Consider the following 21,517-nt stretch of genomic DNA (forward strand, 5'->3'; position numbering starts at 1 on the left):
ACGAAGAGTATCGCCTACCTGCCTCTCATTAAGGGATTATAAAAACAGTAGTGTAAACGAAGAGTATTGCCTACCAGCCTCTCATTAATAGATTATTATAAAGAGAATAGTGGAAACGAAGAGCATCGCCTACCAGCCTCTCATTAATAGATTATTATAAAGAGAATAGTGTAAACGAAGAGTATCGCCTACCTGCCTCTCATTAATGGATTATTATAAAGAGAGTAGTGGAAACGAAGAGCATCGCCTACCAGCCTCTCATTAATAGATTATTATAAAGAGAATAGTGTAAACGAAGAGTATCGCCTACCTGCCTCTCATTAATGGATTATTATAAAGAGAGTAGTGGAAACGAAGAGCATCGCCTACCAGCCTCTCATTAATAGATTATTATAAAGAGAATAGTGTAAACGAAGAGTATCGCCTACCTGCCTCTCATTAATAGATTATTATAAAGAGAATAGTGGAAACGAAGAGTATTGCCTACCTGCCTCTCATTAATGAATTATCATAAAGAGAGTAGTGGAAACGAAAAGTATCGCCTACCTGCCTCTCATTAAGGGATTATTATAAAGAGAGTAGTAGAAACGAAGAGCATCGCCTACCAGCCTCTCATTAATAGATTATTATAAAGAGAATAGTGGAAACGAAGAGTATCGCCTACCTGCCTCTCATTAAGGGATTATAAAAACAGTAGTGTAAACGAAGAGTATCGCCTACCAGCCTCTCATTAATAGATTATTATAAAGAGAATAGTGGAAACGAAGAGTATTGCCTACCTGCCTCTCATTAATGGATTACTATAAAGATAGTAGTGGAAACGAAGAGCATCGCCTACCAGCCTCTCATTAATAGATTATTATAAAGAGAATAGTGGAAACGAAGAGCATCGCCTACCAGCCTCTCATTAATAGATTATTATAAAGAGAATAGTGGAAACGAAGAGTATCGCCTACCTGCCTCTCATTAAGGGATTATTATAAAGAGAGTAGTGGAAACGAAGAGCATCGCCTACCAGCCTCTCATTAATAGATTATTATAAAGAGAATAGTGTAAACGAAGAGTATCGCCTACCTGCCTCTCATTAATAGATTATTATAAAGAAAATAGTGGAAACGAAGAGTATCGCCTACCTGCCTCTCATTAAGGGATTATAAAAACAGTAGTGTAAACGAAGAGTATCGCCTACCAGCCTCTCATTAATAGATTATTATAAAGAGAATAGTGGAAACGAAGAGTATCGCCTACCTGCCTCTCATTAAGGGATTATAAAAACAGTAGTGTAAACGAAGAGTATCGCCTACCAGCCTCTCATTAATAGATTATTATAAAGAGAATAGTGGAAACGAAGAGTATCGCCTACCTGCCTCTCATTAAGGAATTATAAAAACAGTAGTGTAAACGAAGAGTATCGCCTACCAGCCTCTCATTAATAGATTATTATAAAGAGAATAGTGGAAACGAAGAGTATTGCCTACCTGCCTCTCATTAATGGATTATTATAAAGAGAGTAGTGGAAACGAAGAGCATCGCCTACCAGCCTCTCATTAATAGATTATTATAAAGAGAATAGTGTAAACGAAGAGTATTGCCTACCTGCCTCTCATTAATGGATTATTATAAAGAGGGTAGTGGAAACGAAGAGCATCGCCTACCAGCCTCTCATTAATAGATTATTATAAAGAGAATAGTGGAAACGAAGCGTATTGCCTACCAGCCTCTCATTAATAGATTATTATAAAGAGAATAGTGGAAACGAAGAGTATCGCCTACCAGCCTCTCATTAATAGATTATTATAAAGAGAATAGTGGAAACGAAGAGTATTGCCTACCTGCCTCTCATTAATGGATTATTATAAAGAGAGTAGTGGAAACGAAGAGCATCGCCTACCAGCCTCTCATTAATAGATTATTATAAAGAGAATAGTGTAAACGAAGAGTATCGCCTACCTGCCTCTCATTAATGGATTATTATGAAGAGAGTAGTGGAAACGAAGAGCATCGCCTACCAGCCTTTCATTAATAGATTATTATAAAGAGAATAGTGTAAACGAAGAGTATCGCCTACCTGCCTCTCATTAATAGATTATTATAAAGAGAATAGTGGAAACGAAGAGTATCGCCTACCTGCCTCTCATTAAGGGATTATAAAAACAGTAGTGTAAACGAAGAGTATCGCCTACCAGCCTCTCATTAATAGATTATTATAAAGAGAATAGTGGAAACGAAGAGTATCGCCTACCTGCCTCTCATTAATGGATTATTATAAAGAGAGTAGTGGAAACGAAGAGCATCGCCTACCAGCCTCTCATTAATAGATTATTATAAAGAGAATAGTGGAAACGAAGAGTATCGCCTACCTGCCTCTCATTAAGGGATTATAAAAACAGTAGTGTAAACGAAGAGTATCGCCTACCAGCCTCTCATTAATAGATTATTATAAAGAGAATAGTGGAAACGAAGAGTATCGCCTACCTGCCTCTCATTAAGGGATTATAAAAACAGTAGTGTAAACGAAGAGTATCGCTTACCTGCCTCTCATTAATAGATTATTATAAAGAGAATAATGGAAACGAAGAGTATCGCCTACCTGCCTCTCATTAAGGGATTATAAAAACAGTAGTGTAAACGAAGAGTATCGCCTACCTGCCTCTCATTAATGGATTATTATAAAGAGAGTAGTGGAAACGAAGAGCATCGCCTACCTGCCTCTCATTAATGGATTATTATAAAGAGAGTAGTGGAAACGAAGAGCATCGCCTACCTGCCTCTCATTAATGAATTATCATAAAGAGAGTAGTGGAAACGAAAAGTATCGCCTACCTGCCTCTCATTAAGGGATTATTATAAAGAGAGTAGTGGAAACGAAGAGCATCGCCTACCAGCCTCTCATTAATAGATTATTATAAAGAGAATAGTGGAAACGAAGAGTATCGCCTACCTGCCTCTCATTAGGGGATTATAAAAACAGTAGTGTAAACGAAGAGTATCGCCTACCTGCCTCTCATTAATAGATTATTATAAAGAGAATAGTGGAAACGAAGAGTATCGCCTACCTGCCTCTCATTAGTGAAAACGAAGAGTATCGCCTACCTGCCTCTCATTAATGGATTATAAAAAGAGTAGTGAAAACGAAGAGTATCGCCTACCTGCTTTTCATTAATGGATTATCATAAAAAGAGTAGTGAAAACGAAGAGTATCGCCGACCTGCCTCTCATTAATGGATTATTATAAAGAGAGTAGTTGAAACGAAGAGTATCGCCGATCTGCCTCTCGTTAATGGATTATCATAAAGAGAGTAGTGGAAAGGAAGAGTATCGCCTAGCTGTTTCTGATTAATGAATTATCATAATGAGAGTAGTGGAAACGAAAAGTGTCGCCTACCTGCCTCTCATTAATGGATTATAAAAACAGTAGTGAAAACGAAGAGTATCGCCTACCTGCTTTTCATTAATGGATTATCATAAAAAGAGTAGTGAAAACGAAGAGTATCGCCGACCTGCCTCTCGTTAATGAATTATCATAAAATGAGTAATGAAAACGAAGAGTATCGCCTACCTGCTTTTCATTAATGGATTATCATAAAAAGAGTAGTGAAAACGAAGAGTATCGCCGACCTGCCTCTCATTAATGGATTATCATAAAGATAGTAGTGGAAACGAAGAGTATCGCCTACCTGCCTCTCAGCAATGGATTATCATAATGAGAGTAGTGGAAACGAAAAGTGTCGCCTACCTGCCTCTCATTAATGGATTATAAAAAGAGTAGTGAAAACAAAGAGTATCGCCGACCTGCCTCTCATTAATGGATTATCATAATGAGAGTAGTGGAAACGAAAAGTGTCGCCTACCTGCCTCTCATTAATGGATTATAAAAAGAGTAGTGAAAACGAAAAGTATCGCCTACCTGCTTTTCATTAATGGATTATCATAAAGAGAGTAGTGAAAACGAAGAGTATCGCCGACCTGCCTCTCATTAATGGATTATCATAATGAGAGTAGTGGAAACGAAAAGTGTCGCCTACCTGCCTCTCATTAATGGATTATAAAAAGAGTAGTGAAAACGAAGAGTATCGGCTACCTGCTTTTCATTAATGGATTATCATAAAAAGAGTAGTGAAAACGAAGAGTATCGCCGACCTGCCTCTCATTAATGGATTATCATAAAGATAGTAGTGGAAACGAAGAGTATCGCCTACCTGCCTCTCAGCAATGGATTATCATAATGAGAGTAGTGGAAACGAAAAGTGTCGCCTACCTGCCTCTCATTAATGGATTATAAAAAGAGTAGTGAAAACAAAGAGTATCGCCGACCTGCCTCTCATTAATGGATTATGATAATGAGAGTAGTGGAAACGAAAAGTGTCGCCTACCTGCCTCTCATTAATGGATTATAAAAAGAGTAGTGAAAACGAAAAGTATCGCCTACCTGCTTTTCATTAATGGATTATCATAAAGAGAGTAGTGAAAACGAAGAGTATCGCCGACCTGCCTCTCATTAATGGATTATCATAATGAGAGTAGTGGAAACGAAAAGTGTCGCCTACCTGCCTCTCATTAATGGATTATAAAAAGAGTAGTGAAAACGAAGAGTATCGCCTACCTGCTTTTCATTAATGGATTATCATAAAAAGAGTAGTGAAAACGAAGAGTATCGCCGACCTGCCTCTCATTAATGGATTATCATAAAGATAGTAGTGGAAACGAAGAGTATCGCCTACCTGCCTCTCAGCAATGGATTATCATAATGAGAGTAGTGGAAACGAAAAGTGTCGCCTACCTGCCTCTCATTAATGGATTATAAAAAGAGTAGTGAAAACGAAAAGTATCGCCTACCTGCTTTTCATTAATGGATTATCATAAAGATAGTAGTGGAAACGAAGAGTATCGCCGACCTGCCTCTCATTAATGGATTATCATAATGAGAGTAGTGGAAACGAAAAGTGTCGCCTACCTGCCTCTCATTAATGGATTATAAAAAGAGTAGTGAAAACGAAGAGTATCGCCTACCTGCTTTTCATTAATGGATTATCATAAAAAGAGTAGTGAAAACGAAGAGTATCGCCGACCTGCCTCTCATTAATGGATTATCATAAAGATAGTAGTGGAAACGAAGAGTATCGCCGACCTGCCTCTCAGCAATGGATTATCATAATGAGAGTAGTGGAAACGAAAAGTGTCGCCTACCTGCCTCTCATTAATGGATTATAAAAAGTGTAGTGAAAACAAAGAGTATCGCCGACCTGCCTCTCATTAATGGATTATCATAATGAGAGTAGTGGAAACGAAAAGTGTCGCCTACCTGCCTCTCATTAATGGATTATAAAAAGAGTAGTGAAAACGAAAAGTATCGCCTACCTGCTTTTCATTAATTGATTATCATAAAGAGAGTAGTGAAAACGAAGAGTATCGCCGACCTGCCTCTCATTAATGGATTATCATAATGAGAGTAGTGGAAACGAAAAGTGTCGCCTACCTGCCTCTCATTAATGGATTATAAAAAGAGTAGTGAAAACGAAGAGTATCGCCTACCTGACTCTCATTAATGGACTATCAAAGAGTAGTGAAAACGAAGAGTATCGCCGACCTGCCTCTCATTAATGGATTATCATAATGAGAGTAGTGGAAACGAAAAGTGTCGCCTACCTGCCTCTCATTAATGGATTATAAAAAGAGTAGTGAAAACGAAGAGTATCTCCTACCTGCTTTTCATTAATGGATTATCATAAAAAGAGTAGTGAAAACGAAGAGTATCGCCGACCTGCCTCTCATTAATGGATTATCATAATGAGAGTAGTGGAAACGAAAAGTGTCGCCTACCTGCCTCTCATTAATGGATTATAAAAGGAGTAGTGAAAACGAAGAGTATCGCCTACCTGCCTCTCATTAATGGATTATCATAATGAGAGTAGTAGAAACGAAAAGTGTCGCCTAGCTGCCTCTCATTAATGGATTATAAAAAGAGTAGTGAAAACGAAGAGTATCTCCTACCTGCTTTTCATTAATGGATTATCATAAAGAGAGTAGTGAAAACGAAGAGTATCGCCGACCTGCCTCTCATTAATGGATTATCATAATGAGAGTAGTGGAAACGAAAAGTGTCGCCTACCTGCCTCTCATTAATGGATTATAAAAAGAGTAGTGAAAACGAAGAGTATCGCCTACCTGACTCTCATTAATGGACTATCAAAGAGTAGTGAAAACGAAGAGTATCGCCGACCTGCCTCTCATTAATGGATTATCATAATGAGAGTAGTGGAAACGAAAAGTGTCGCCTACCTGCCTCTCATTAATGGATTATAAAAAGAGTAGTGAAAACGAAGAGTATCTCCTACCTGCTTTTCATTAATGGATTATTATAAAAAGAGTAGTGAAAACGAAGAGTATCGCCGACCTGCCTCTCATTAATGGATTATCATAATGAGATTAGTGGAAACGAAAAGTGTCGCCTACCTGCCTCTCATTAATGGATTATAAAAAGAGTAGTGAAAACGAAGAGTATCGCCGACCTGCCTCTCATTAATGGATTATAAAAAGAGTAGTGAAAACGAAGAGTATCGTCTACCTGCCTCTCAGTAATGGATTATCATAAAAGGAGCAGTGGAAACGAAGAGTACTGGTGCCCTGCCATATGAGCTCAATCGTTATGTCAATGCTAAAACTTATTTTCCCACGTTTGTAGCTTCGAAAAGAAGTTCTTTCTTGCCACACATTCATGAGGACTTCTTTAAAAAGCAGATGTATTTGATGTGTTGATTTCGTAGCCTATCAAGACTAATCACACACAAAAGATTGAATACCAAGTAGCTACATTGGCAAGTTCTTATTAACGTTACGTGCTCAGAGGTAAAAGCTATTTTTAGCGAAAAACAGCCGCAGGAATTCACGAACAGTTTTGATGAAGTACTCTTAGGAGAATCATCCCAAAGACGAAGCTACAGTAAAGAAACTGGTTTTTTGTGCTCCACAATTTTTACTGTTTCTCGCATCAGTTATTTTCGTTCCCTGAAGGGTCTGTGACTGTTATTTCTACAATATTAGTGCTTCTACGTACAAAGATGCTCACAACAAGGTTGATATTCTTGTCACTAATTCACTGGTTGCTGGTTAAAAGATTACAAATAAAAAGCATGTGTCTACAATGGCGTACTTTGTGAGGCATTTACTATCTGCAAGGCAAATGAAAGAGTATCATTGTTAAATTCTCGTTTTTCGAAGAAAAATAAATCAAGAGTCCAGTTCATCCTTCAGGGATCTTATATGTAACTTTGAACCAGTGTTGCCAACGATGCCACTCAAAATTCCGTCAGATTCGTGGACAAAACTGACAAAATACCACCAGAAAATATGGTGATTTGTAAATATCGCCAGAATCTTGATATTGTTAAGAAATATGCACAATATTTTAATCAATTATAGTCGGTATACTTAAGAAATTATTTTTAAAATTCAAGAGAAATTGTCCGAATAATCATTTGCAATAGAGCTAATAAAGTTGAATCTATGCTTCGTAATAAGGAAATTTCCAGATGAAAATGACAGCAGTATATTTCTAATCGCCTTAATCCTGCACTCAATTCCTAACAGTTTGATTCACTTCTCCTTTCTAACGTGGCGGGGATGTATGTATTATTCTACACTTTGTTTGCTTCGTTACCTCTTTTGATTTGTATTTTTTATTTAGAATATCTTGCTTTTGCTCTTCTAATTATAAACGAATGCATTTTTAGAATACACCTGAAGACGGAAACAAAATATATCACACCACAAATAAACTACACATTAAGAGCCTAAATAAAAATAATACAAAATACTTACATTTTTTCTTGTTTTTCATAAGTGATAGAATATAATGAAATGCAACTTAATCAAAATCATAGATAATGTTATTCTACCACTCTGAAGAACCTTCAGTGTTGCCATCCATAGAAATTACAGTGTTGCCAGAATAACATTTCCTCCAAAATCTCAGTTAAGGCAGCAACTAGAGGAACGAACTCAGGTGCATTTAAATTTAATTACGTATTATGTTGTTCCGATATCCTGTGAATTGTTTTTTTTTTAAATAATAGCTGTATTTTAAATAATAGTTGTATTTAAAATAATAGTTTTAACATACATTTATTAAAATTAAATAATAATGTTATTTAAAAAGCTGTATTAATTTTTAAATAATAGTAGTATTAGTTTTAAATAAGAGTTGTATTAATTTGTAATAAACAAAATAGTTTTAACATACATTTATTAAAATTAAATAATAATGTTATTTAAAAAGTAGTTCACAGGATACCAAAACAACATGATTTGTAATCAAATGTAGTTGTGCTCGTTCCTCTAGTCGATGCCTTAACTTAGACTTTGGGAAAAATGTTATTCTGGCAACACTGAAAATCCTTCAGGTTCATATTTTTCTGTTGTAGAATAGCATTATCTATGATTGTGGTGAGTTGCATTTCATTATCTCCTTTCACTTAACTTGTCTTTCTTAATGTTGTGTGAATATTTTGCTCCTTTTGCTCTTGTAATTATAAACAAATGCATTTTGCAAGTGAATTTTATATTATCTTTTAGTATGTCAGGCTCTCAACAAGTTTAGTTATGATTATTTACGAGTATTTCACATGTTGTTGTAGGAATACCAATAAAAATTAAATATCACTAAAGAACCGACCATTTTGCAGCATCTACACAAATTACAAGCAACTGAATTGATTAACGAATCATGTAGGAATTTATGTGATAACTGGAATTGTAACTATTTGAATTCGAGAAAAGCTGTAAAAGAACTGTAACTTGAACGAGTAGTTTTTGATATCTTCAGTCTTCCCGCCCAAACGCTGACGGTAAAGGACGCGATTGTAAAACCGCCAGATTTAGCGAGAAACTACTGATATTGACAACACTGTTTTAAACATACATTTAATAAATGGTTAGATACAAGTTATTGCCAAAAGCGTTAGACGTGTATAAAGAAAGGCTTCAAACATTTGTGTGAAAACATTGATGACAAATAATGCCGTTAGTTACGGAACTGAAGACGTAATTCCAGACATAATCAATTCTTCAGGTCCAATATATATATATATATATATATATATATATATATATATATATATATATATATATATATATATATATATATATATATATATATATATATATATTCTTTCTTTTCTAGTCATTTTGTAGTTCAAAATTCAAGGTCTTTTTCTTCCGTATTGTTTAGTTCTTATTCAAATCTACATATCTCCTTCTTTGTCACTTTCTCAGAGTTACGTAAATTCAATTCAATTTCAATGGCGAATTAAAAGGTATAAAGAAACGGTTCAAAATCCTACAACTCATATTTTCATTTTAGGTTTCGCAAAAGATGGTGAACAGGGCTGTTCTTGTGTGGAGGAGCAAATACGACAGTCACCCCATACTCCTCACTACAGGAGGTAACAGTTAGCCTCTTTTGGAAAAGTAACAATTTCGTTATTTATTATTGAGATGCAACATATTTAGAGATTCAACATATTATTGAGATTCAACATATTTAGAGATTGAGATTCAACATTTGGTGAAATATTTTTACGACTGTGTGTTGATATGCGCACTCATAGCGTGATATCACTTTACAAAATAATTTGCTCATGTCGGATATTGGATTTTTACCTACATCATTAGCTCCACATTTTAGTTTCACCTGTCCCGCAAATCGACAGGTCGACCCTGATAGTGAAAGATACAACAAGGAAGAGTAAAAAAATATAAGAAATTTCACAACTCTTTTTATATTGTGCTCACTGCTTTTTGCCCTCACATATTATAAGGTTATGCTGTTGTAGAAATGATTCAAAAGTTTTATATCAATTGCACCATTTTTTTTTCTACTATTGCAAAGAGACCATGCTGCTCGGCTGGCAATGTGCACCAAGGAAGAACGGAAGACAATGACTTGATGTCTCTGTTCTGAAGGTATGTCAGAGACTGAAATTCATCAGAAGCATTCAACAGAGTACGGGGAAAGTAGTCTACAGCACAGAAATATGTTTAAATGGACAGAGAAGTTCACGAGTAGCCCAACAACCGTGACGCACGAAGTAGGAGTAGGACGTGGGTCAATTTCTCCCACTTACTCGACTGGGCAACTTCCCCCACTTCCTCGATCAGTCAACTTCTCCCACTTAATTGACCGATCAACTTCCCGCACTTATTCGATCAGTTAACTTTCCTTACTTAATTGACCGATCAAATTCCCGCACTTACTCGACCGGTCAACTCCTCCCAATTCCCCGATCAGTCGACTTTCACCATTTAATTGACCGGTCAACTCCCCCCACTTACTCGATCAGTCAAGTTACCCCACTTAAATGACCGATCAACTTCCCGCACTTACTCGACCGGTCAACTTTGCCCACTTACTCGACCGGTCAACTCCCTCCACTTCCCCGATCAATCAACTTCCTTCACTTAATTGACTGGTCAACTTCCTACACTTACTTGACTGGTCAACTTTGCCCACTTACTCGACCAGCCAACGTCCCCCACTTACATAACTCCTTAACTTTCCCCACTTACTCGATTGGTCCACTTCTTCACTTACTCGACTGGTTATCTTCCCTACTTACTCAACTGGTTAACTTTCCCCACTTGCTCGACCGGTCAACTTTTCCCACTTACACAACTGGTTAACTTTCTTCACTTACTGAACTGGTTAACTTTCCCCACTTACTCGACTGCTAGAATAATGAAGGCGACGAAAGTTTGAGTACAATAGTCACAGGGGACGAAACGTGAGTCCCTCATTATGAGCCATAATCCAGAGAGAAAGTATCCAGGATCACCAATAAAGATAAATTGAAAACTCAATCTTCCGGGGAAAACGTGATGCTAGACTTGGGACTGAAAAGAGCTTATACTGGAAGACTACGTGGAAAACGGCGCAAAGTTAACAGTGCAAGATACAATGATTTGCTTGACAACAATCTGAAACTAGTAATTTCCACCAAATGGAAACATCTATTGTCGAAGAGGGTATTTTTGTCACATGATGACTGCTGGTCTTCCTTGGTGCACAATTGCAGCGGAGTGGCCATGTTCTTTGTGCAACAGAAGAAAGACAAATAGAGCAATTAACGTCGAACTTCTCCAGTAGTACCAGAACATTATAATCTTACTTCGCCTCGTATTTTTGAAAGGTAAAACGGAAAATAAAAAGAAAATATGAGATAAAGAATAAAAAGAAGAAGGATATGTTAATAACTAGGGAGAAGCACAGTACACCATTTCAGAGAAATCCTTTACACCGATTTTTCCGGCTACCTTCAACTATTCAGTGATGAAACAGGACGATAGTAAAATTGTGTAAAGTGAAGTAGACACAAAGTAGAAAAAATTTAGATTCAAACATATAGGTCCAATTTATCTATTTTAGTTTTATCTATTATACGTCGAATTTTGATGCAAATGCAAACGTATTCCTGTCATACTCTACGCAATACTTTTTTTTTTTTTTTTTTTGCAATTGTACCGTGTTATGCAAAAACAAACTAACCGCCAAAATTGAGGTAAATGTGATTTCTGGTTCCTGATGCACCATTATGTAGAAACGAAATCAATGGTAAAGATTACCACATCTTCGTAAAATATACGATATTACTTTAGGTAAAGCTTTATAACTGTTGAACATGAAACTTTATAAGGAGTTTTCTTATTAAAATAATGAAAATGGCGCCAGTTCGTTTTTGCATGACGCGATACAACGGATCGTTTTTTTGTAGGTGAAGAAATTTTCATAACCTAAAGGCGAGTTTTCATGAAAGCGTTAGCCATATGCTCACTTACTCAGAGAACGCTATTAGTGAATAACCAAACTAATTAACTACATGCTACATCTATGACACCATATCCATAACAACTTAAATTTGTTTGGCAAAACAAATGCGTCCTAAAATAATACTACACCGTGGAAATAGAAAAAAAAAAAGAAAGAAAGAAAGAGGAGCGCGCCCAAGCAAACGATTGACTCGCCGATTTGATCTGAATTTCTGAAAATGCCTATTGCCTGAAAACGGCAAACAGTTGCTCATTTTGTGAATCAACGTTATTGCCGACTTCATGAATAAGCCAATGGATATTCGGAAAAAAAGGAAATTTGGCTAATGGCTGCTAGGATGAGGTTGCATTTGGACATCTTACGTTACGTTTACAGACAACGACTTGTTTGTCCATGCAATTTCAAGTGTATTTTTCTTGTACATGCTACAAAATTGTCAAATTTATACACCATGTGACTATATGAAGTAGATGATTAAAAATCATTTTCGGAACTTTAAGGTCTAAAAGAGGACCGAAGAAAAAATAGGGCCTATGTAGTAATACAGCAAAATTTAACTTAAATCACAAATTAGTGATTTTTAAAAAGATATTTCAAGATGTACAAATTCCGCGTAATAAATATAAAGTTTTTTTTTTTCTGAAGAATTTACAGGAACAGTAGGTTCTACATTTCTAAACACTGTTAATGAATAAGATTTATTCTCGTGGTGAACTAATTTCCGCTGTATACCATTCCGTCTTACCTGTTAACGAGAACAAAATTAAAGTCACATCCAGTTATTTTTCGTAGTAAATTTCGCACGTTTGCCAAAGTAGGATTCCAGGGACGAGCAGGAACAGTAGTACCAGAGAAAGAATACGTCAGTCCTGGGTCTCCGTATGAAACCTACAATAGATAAAAAATACTGATATCAATACCGAACGGGCGTGGGACAGACATTATAATAATTTAAAAAGAAAAAAATAAATGTTTGTCCTCAAAATAGTGTAATACAATAGTTCGGTACATTTCGCGCTTATCAATGGAGCTCTTTTTCAACCTAACAATACAAAACTCACAATAACTAACATATAATAAGTACATTGAACCTTATATTTACATAGCTATAACGATATTGTAATGGCAATGCAAATATTGTTACTTTTCAGATTTTTATCAGTCTAAAAAGTGACTAATGAAAAACAAGGGATATAAGAAAGACAGTGCACAATGAGAAGATACATAATCTTCATGATAGGTATTTTGCCATTATTGGTAAGTCATTTGCCGCAACTTCAGAAATCTTTCATCCTCCACGGTTTTCCGCTAATCTCTTCGTCTTTACGTACGATTGATCTCTTTTGATATCGTGCATCAATTATACCTTCTGCCACCATACTAGGGATGGGCACGAGTCAAGCTAAAACTCGACTCCATTCGAATTCCAATCGAGTTTCGAGTCGCGTCAACACGATTCGAGTCACTGTTTCTGAGGTCGAGTTTCGAGTCGAGTCGAGTTTGATATATAAATGGCTAGTTCATTCAACTCGTTTTAACCTAGAGCTCCTCCGTGGCTAAGCGGTTAGCGTACGCGCCTTTGGCGTGGGAGTCCCGGGTTCGATTCCCGGCGGGAGCTCATGTGGTTCGGATTCCACGTTAATCAGTAGGTCCACGTCTCATATAGCCTCGCTGCTGAAAGGGACGCTAAACTCACAATCAACTCAACTCGTTTTAACTTATTTTGAAATCATGGCCTGATTAGGCTGAAAGCGAAAACCATGAGAAATGCAAGCAGTAATGTAGAATACTTTTAGTGTTGCTCTAGGATCAATATTAACAGAGAAAAATCATATTCACGAAGAAATTAAACGTCGACTAAAAGCAGGGAATTCGTGTTACTATTCGGTTCAAAATCTCTTGTCTTCGCGAATTCTGTCGAGGAATTTTAAGCTTAAAATATACAAAACGATAATTATGCCTGTTGTTCTGTATGGCTGCGAAACATAGTCACTTACTCTGAGGGAAGAACATAGACTGAAAGTATTTGAGAACAAGATCCTGAGACGAATATTCGGACCCAAGAGGAACGGGAATGGGGAATGGCGGAAACTTCATAACGACGAACTACAAAATTTATATGGTTTACCCAACATTGTTAGGGTCGTCAAGTCTAGGAGACTTAGGTAGGCGGGTCATGTAGCTAGAATGGAAGAAAGTAGAAACGCTTTCAAAGCCTTGACTGGAAGACCAATCGGAAAACGACCATTAGGAAGAAATAGACGCAGGTGGGAGGACAATATTAAGAGGATCTCGCAGAGATAGGAATACAAAGTAGAAACTGGATCCAGTTAGCTAAGGATAGAAGTCAGTGGAGAGCTTTTGTGAACGCGGCATTGAACCTCCGGATTCCATATGCCATAGAGTTAGTTAGTTTTAGTTTAGTTGCTCACGACAGGAGACACTGCTCGTATCTCGATTCATCTCGGTAATGAGACGACCATATATATATATATATATATATATATATATATATATATATATATATATATATATATATATATATTAACAAGACAGCCTCAAATGCTGTGAGCACCAATATAAGTATATATTGTAGTTCTTACGATCAAGGCTGAGACATGCACAATCGAATTTTTGAGCCCAAGCAAAAGCTCAACCCAAGTAGTGATGTCAATCGGCTCGGCTCGGTTCAACTGCGTGAACAGCTCGAGCCGGTGTGCTGCCCACAGTTGAAGCTGCCCATGCATTACCGGGGGGTACAAGATGAGCAGCTAAAAACTACCCCCCAATAAATCATATTGACATCCGCTTTTATTCTTTCCTTCTAGTGGAACCAGGTATATTACCAAAAGGATACCGTCTTTTAAGTTGGTTTCAGGGTTGCCAGTAATATAAAGGTACGAGTAAGGGACAGGGTGATCATTCAGCGAGTTAAAGTAGTGCTTATACACAAAGATTACCCCGCAATAAATTATTTTGACAAACACATGTAGTAGCTCTTTCTTCTAAAAGGAGATGACTTTCACCAACAGGTGCCGTCTATGAATACCAGTTTTAAAGAAAACCGAAGATTGACAATAAAGCAGGAGGAAAGGATAAGGAAGTTTAGTTCTCCCTACCTGCTCACGCGGTCATCGGGTCTCTAGTTGGCGTCAAAAGACATAAACAAAGCTCTTTATTCGATTCACAGCCACACCCCTAAATTCTTCGACCTTTCTAGCCAATACGATTCCAGTGTCTAATGTCAAACTCTCATCAACTCCACGTGGAGTAACACTTCTTTGAGAAAATTTTGTTTATCCGTTTGTAATGAGTAACGTAAGTTACGAGGAGCAAAAGCCAACGAAGAGAATTATGAAAGTCAGCTCAAATAATTGTCATATTTCTTACCTGCTGCAATACTTACAGATTCATTGAAGCTATTATGTCTATTCCTTCTTGCGTTTCGCTCTCGCCTTCGGTGCGAGCGGTCCCGGGTTCGATTCCCGGTGGGGTCACTCGGTCGAAAAAGTGTAACAGCTTTTTCAGGCCAGCCACCCTGAATGAGGTTTTCCTGGGTTTTCCTCATTCACACCAGGCAAATGCCGGGGTGGTACCTAACTTATAGGTCCCAGGCCGCTTCCTTCCTTTCCCAATCCTTTTTTCCTTCCCTTTCCCCGGATTGTGTGCTCGCCGAGGGACGTCATCCCTCAAATCGTGAAGGGCTACATGGCCTTAGATGCCGAAAGCCCAGAAATCCAAATCCTAAATCCTAAATCCTTCTTGCGTTTCATGTTAATTTTGTCTGATTTTAAAGTAGGAAATTTTCCATAATATTATTGTAAATATATATTTGTTTTGTGGTTTTCTTTGTTTTGTTTCATTTTTAAGGCGTGTTATTTTTTAAAACATTTCTTTTACCGAGAATTACTTTTTTTTTAAATCCGACTTTAAAAAGTCAGTTATTATACAAGAATAGTTATTATTTATTACTTTATTTATCGTACTGTTTATTAATTTTTCTTTGTTTCTCTGCCTGCATTATGTTTTAAATAAATATTTTATTAATGCTTATAAGAAGAAGAGACAAATGATTGGATAATAAACCAATTAGTTAAAATAGATACACATATTTTCCCAAGTTGTAGTTCATAAAATTACCTGTATGCTTATTCGAAGTGACTGCAAATTGCAAGGAATAACCAATGGAAATCATAACACTATTTCACTTTGAAATAAGTATAATAGGCTATCTGATTCTCGTTTTATTGGGTTGGATTAGATATCTGAGTTTAGTGTCCCGTTCAGCAGCAAGGCTGTATGAGACGTGGATCTACAGCTTAACGTGGGATCCGGACCACATGAATTCCCACTGAGAATCGAACCTGGGCCTCCCACCCCAAAGGCGCGTATGCTGTACACACGAGGGAGTTATTTCTAGTCTGGTATACACTAACGCACATACATATTATATATATATATGTAGAGTGTGTTATGTATCCACATAATTAAAACAATACACAACTAGATAGATAGGTATGCAGAGAAGAAATATCCTGGCGATACAAGTAGTTGATGGAGAAATCATAACAAATTCCTTCAAATTGGAAGCATTTCATATGTCAATGGAATGAAAAAAAAATCACTGATAGTGATCCATCTTTGAAAAAGACGAAATTCGCTGGGTTAAGTTATGACCCTTAAGCTCCTATTCTACAACTGCTTCAAGTTCAAAAATGTTATTATTCCCCTTGTTTACCTTCATTTTCAACGAATTTAAATAGTTGGTTACTGAATTCTCTATGTCTGTGTGTCTGATATCTGCATTTTTTTTTTTTTTTTTTTTTCAATTTTGAGTCGTCCATTCCATAGAGCATCAAAAACTACCTAAAAGAAGTGATGACATTTTTTGCGTCACTCTTACCGTTTACAAGATACTGGGAGAAGTTCCGATTTCGGTAGATTTAAGGAGCCATATCTCGGGAACCTTAAGTGATAGTGAGATGATATTGGTGTTGATCAATACCTAAGAGAATGGTGAACATTTTGGTACCAAATAATAACCGATGGCCACTCGTTATATCTGCATTTTCAGTATATATACGGTGATAAAAATGTGACAGCTCTATATAGCTAATTCAATAGATCCCCTAATACGCAGGTTCCAAATATGTAAGTGTATTATCTATCGAATTTTAACAAATAAATAAATTATTAAATTTCATATAAATTTCGGAAAAAAATAATTCGTTCTAAGTTAGTTCTGGCAATACTCTTCGAGCATTCTCAACTGGTTAATGTTCCTGCGCAAACAGCAACTTGCATGTCTCTTCGCTACTCTCATTTTCATATCTTCATTCTCACCATCGTGGTTAATCTGATTGAGTAAAAAATTATGATTAACTAAGCAAATTCATCGCCATCGCAATGCCGAACACGTATTTCAAACTTGGACCGTTTCCGATTTTGAAAACGCTCCTCCGTACACTATAAGATATTATTACACCCTACCTTGTATATCACATCGTTATTAAAAAATCATATACAATACATTTTTTAAGTAATAAGTTAAAACTTGCAATCACACTTATTGAAACGTTCGAATTGCAAGCGGAGCGAGTAAAAAAAATTTTTTTAATCTATTTTTTTGCAAACTGATAAACATATTGATTTAATAGGACACCAATAAGTTTTTGGAATGACTCGTCATTTACTCATTTCCAGCGTTTTTTCTTTCTTGCTTGTTCGTCGCCCCGTACTATCAGCGCCCGGTGCGACCGCTCTTCTTGCCACCCTCTTTAGCTACGGCTCTGACAATGTACGAACTGCTTTATATTATATATATATATATATATATATATATAAGTTTTCAAAATAGCAGGATACTGAAGAATTTATTCGTGTTTTCATAATTACTAACAAATTTCAGTGAAAATATATATCCTACATCCTAGCACAGTGGTGAGCAAATTTTTGTGAGTCCAAAGAGAAAACTTTAGGTGGGTATATATATATATATATATATATATATATATATATATATATAAGGAACTTCTTGTAATAGGAAAACAATGTTATTAAACTCTGAAAGATTATGAACTAGATGGTGAATACATGAACATCCGAACCAAATAGAATATACTTACATTATTAATATTTATTTATAATAATTAAGGGTAAAAGTGAGGGGGAACGCGGGGAGATACCGTCCTCCGACCCTGAAAAAATATGTAGGGCGTCCCTCCAGTTCCTAAAAATTACAATGGGCAAAGATAGGCAAGGGGACGGCGCGACCTCATGCCGCTACCTACCATACCCCTACCTTTTCAGATCCGCTTTTACCCGTAATAACAATTAATACGATTATCAATAACACTCATGCTAAGATAATTTTATAATTAATGTCACGTATTTATGTATTGTTATAACGTATTAAATAATCTTAGTGAGTGCCTCATCATTACAAAACACTCATCCTCTGAAACACTCATCGCAGGTTTGACAACAGCGAGCTGATCACTAATTGGTTGCCAAAAGTTAGTTTAGCTGGCTCACTGTATGGTAACTAACTACAGTGAATATAAGTGTTGTCTACTGTAGGGATATGTATCTTTCTTTAACTTAGAAATATTTAGACATTTCTGGTAACCGTAGGGACATATGGACGGAATTTTATAAATTGGTGCGGAAGATAGGGATTTAAATAAAAACTTTGTGAGTGAAAATTAAATGCAATTAATCCTAATATTGGTAATAGTAATTGTTCAAGGTCACAGTGTTTCATACTAGAGATGGAGTGGGTCATTGGGTCGTGGGTCAACAGTATGTGACCTACTGAGACCCACCACCCATCATGACCCACTGCAACCCACCACTCACCATGGCTCACTCTGATCCACCGACTCTCTGCATTATAGACAGCATCTTCTGAATACTGGTGAATTTGTCTACGTTTTACTTGCATGGCCTTCATTTCCTTTCCTTTTTCATTTGTTTCTGTTTACTTACTTGAGATGAGTATATTTAAGTGAAAAAAGAACTTCAGGCATTTTTGGATATTGATATTTGTAATCGTAATAAAAGCAATAGGACCTATACTACTACTTGGCTTTTGAGAAACAGCGTGTGAGCTTTTAGAGGAGCTAAATACTGGAAATAATAATTTTTGAATTACTGTAATATATAAATTATTATAATAAAAATTTGAATGTAATTATGTGTGCCTAACCATCACGGCCAAATTGAAAAGTCAAATGAAATGACTTTTGGCTTAGGTCTTAATCCAAACTGGGATGGTATCACATAGCTTTTATTATAAAACATATCCTAAGGGGGAAGTGGGGATCCGATTTTTTGCGCAAAAAAAAAAAAAATGAGTATCTGCTACGGATGGGCACGGGTGAGTTTTCTTTGAAACTCGACTCGACTCGAAACAGACATTTTTCAGCTCGACTCGAAAATTTCGTGCAACTCGATTCGAATTTGGGCCGTTTCGAGTCGAGTCGAGTCAAAATGAGCCAATTCGAGCTAAACCCTGTGTGTAGTTCCAAGTACTCTTTTCAAGTATCCTACAGAGACAAAATAATTATCAATTATGCTACTCCTACTATTACTTCTTATATTATTATTATTATTATTATTATTATTATTATTATTATTATTATTATTATTATTATTATTATTATTATTATTATCAGAACAATACCATGTATAACCATGAAAGGTAGGAGGTTTGTATCTGAATAATGAAAACTAGTTGACTGTAGATCTCGGTCTTCGAAAGGTCTTCAGGAGGCAAAAACATCGGTCACGAGGTTCTGGGTTTGAGTTCCGGAGGAATAAGTATTCGGACTCGAGCGAAAAGTTGTTAAAAGTTATACGGCGCCGGCCAAAGATATTCAATACTGCTCGGCCTGGGTTTATGGTTGTCAACAGCTCGAACGGCTCGGCTCACAGCTCATTCATATCGAGCCGAACCGAGAAGTGACCTGAGCCAACAGCTCACCTAAATGAGCAGGCTCGAACCGATGGCTCACCCAAGCCGAACCAAACCGAGCTGATTGCTCACCCAACTGAGCCAGTTCGAGCCGTCTACTCATTTGACCTGAGTCGAACCAAGCCGATGGACTCGTTTCAACGGAGCTAGCTAGAGCCGAGTCGGTGGCTCATCCCAACCTAGCTGGCTCGAACCATCGGCTCAGTCGATGGCTTGTCCCTACCGAGCCGATGGCTAATCACAATCGAGCCGGAGCGAGCAGCTTGCTCAGTTGAACCGAGCCGAGTCGGTTGACATCACTACCCGGATTGAGCTTCTGTTTGGGCTCAAACATTAGACCGTGCAGGTCTCAGCCTTGATGGTAAGAACTACATACTTATATTGGTGGTCATGACATTTGAGGCTGTCTCGTTATTAAAATCTATTGCCTCGTTATCAAGATGAGACGAGACGCACTAAAAGTTCCCCACAAGATGCACTGAAAGTACGAGACGAGGTGCATCCCTGTCGTGAACAACATTAAAAGTATTCCACATTACTGTTTACATTCCTCATGGCTTTCGTTTTCCAGGCTAATCTGGCGATGATTTCAAAACGAGTTAAAACGAGCTGAACGAGCAAGCCATTTATCAAACTCGACTCGACTCGAAACTCGACCTCAAAACAGTGACTCGACTCAAGAAAATTGAATTTGACTCGACTCGAAACTCAAGTCGAGTTGAGTTATAGCTCGACTCGTGCCCATCCTTAAGTATCTCGCAAGTCCTTAAACTTACGGAGCTGAAATTCAGTGTGTTAACTCTTTATTGAAAATGAACAGAACGTGTCCTAGCATTTTAAAAAATTCTCCTTTATGAGTGGGGGCGGAACTTTCTAAATATGAAAAATTGGTAGTGGTTTGGTTTGTAAAAATAATCGAAAACGATCGATATTAGTTGAGAAACAATTATTAATTGAGAAACAAAATATTCAGTGCTTCGCTTCATATATCCATTGCTTTCTACTATAATAATTGTTGAAGCTTATATTTATTATATGGAGCGCTTATGTAGAGCACAGAGCAATCAACCCACGAAGTTGTGAGAAAAGTAGGCATAATATTTGTATTGTAAGCTTCATTACACGAAAATTTTAAGTTCAGACTGTACGTTTAATTGTATGAAAAATTTTACACTTTTTTCCCCTTTACGTTAGTGTACTTACCTTGATTTCAGACTCAAATTTCGTCCTTTTTCCATTGAAAAGTATCAATAATTCAACAAGGAAATGTTAATTTAATACAATGATAATTTAATTGAAATTTAATTTAGACCATGACAAACACTACCATTTTATATCAAAAAGGTCAAATCCACCGATATTCTAACAGAGTGGTGCTTGAGCGATTGATCATAGAAATACAAACTCCGATTAGTCAGATTTTCACAGCCTGGTTTTATTACAAGTGTAAACACTTTAGAGGCCATGGATCATGTGTCAGACTTGATAACGATGGGTTTTGGTGGGTCAGAGTGGGTCACAGTGAGTGAGTGGTTTATGATTGGTGGTGCGTCGGAGTGTGTCATAGTGGGTGATGGGTCAGAGTGAGTCATGGTGGGTCGTGGGTCACGATGGGTGGTGGGTCAGTGGGTCGTGGGTCAAGATTTCATTCACCGACGGCATCTCTGCCTATTAGTACCTCTGGGGTGGTGGGAAGGAATTGACATGTGAAATTAATCAAA

General features: G+C 36.9%; 1 protein-coding gene across 2 annotated transcripts in view; it reads right to left on the reverse strand.

Moving 5' to 3' along the window:
* The window catches only part of LOC145694448 (DNA oxidative demethylase ALKBH2-like), an 859,325-nt gene that overhangs the window by 32,014 nt on the left and 805,794 nt on the right, over nucleotides 1-21,517 (reverse strand). For both annotated transcript variants that reach the window (XM_081770692.1, XM_081770693.1), the window contains exon 5: nucleotides 12,567-12,709. In XM_081770692.1, coding sequence (XP_081626818.1) covers nucleotides 12,567-12,709 — 143 coding nt within the window. The remainder of the gene's footprint in view (nucleotides 1-12,566; nucleotides 12,710-21,517) is intronic.

This window comes from Thermobia domestica, chromosome 9, assembly GCF_964235325.1.
Source record: "Thermobia domestica chromosome 9, izTheDome1.hap1.1, whole genome shotgun sequence".
NCBI lineage: Eukaryota > Metazoa > Arthropoda > Insecta > Zygentoma > Lepismatidae > Thermobia > Thermobia domestica.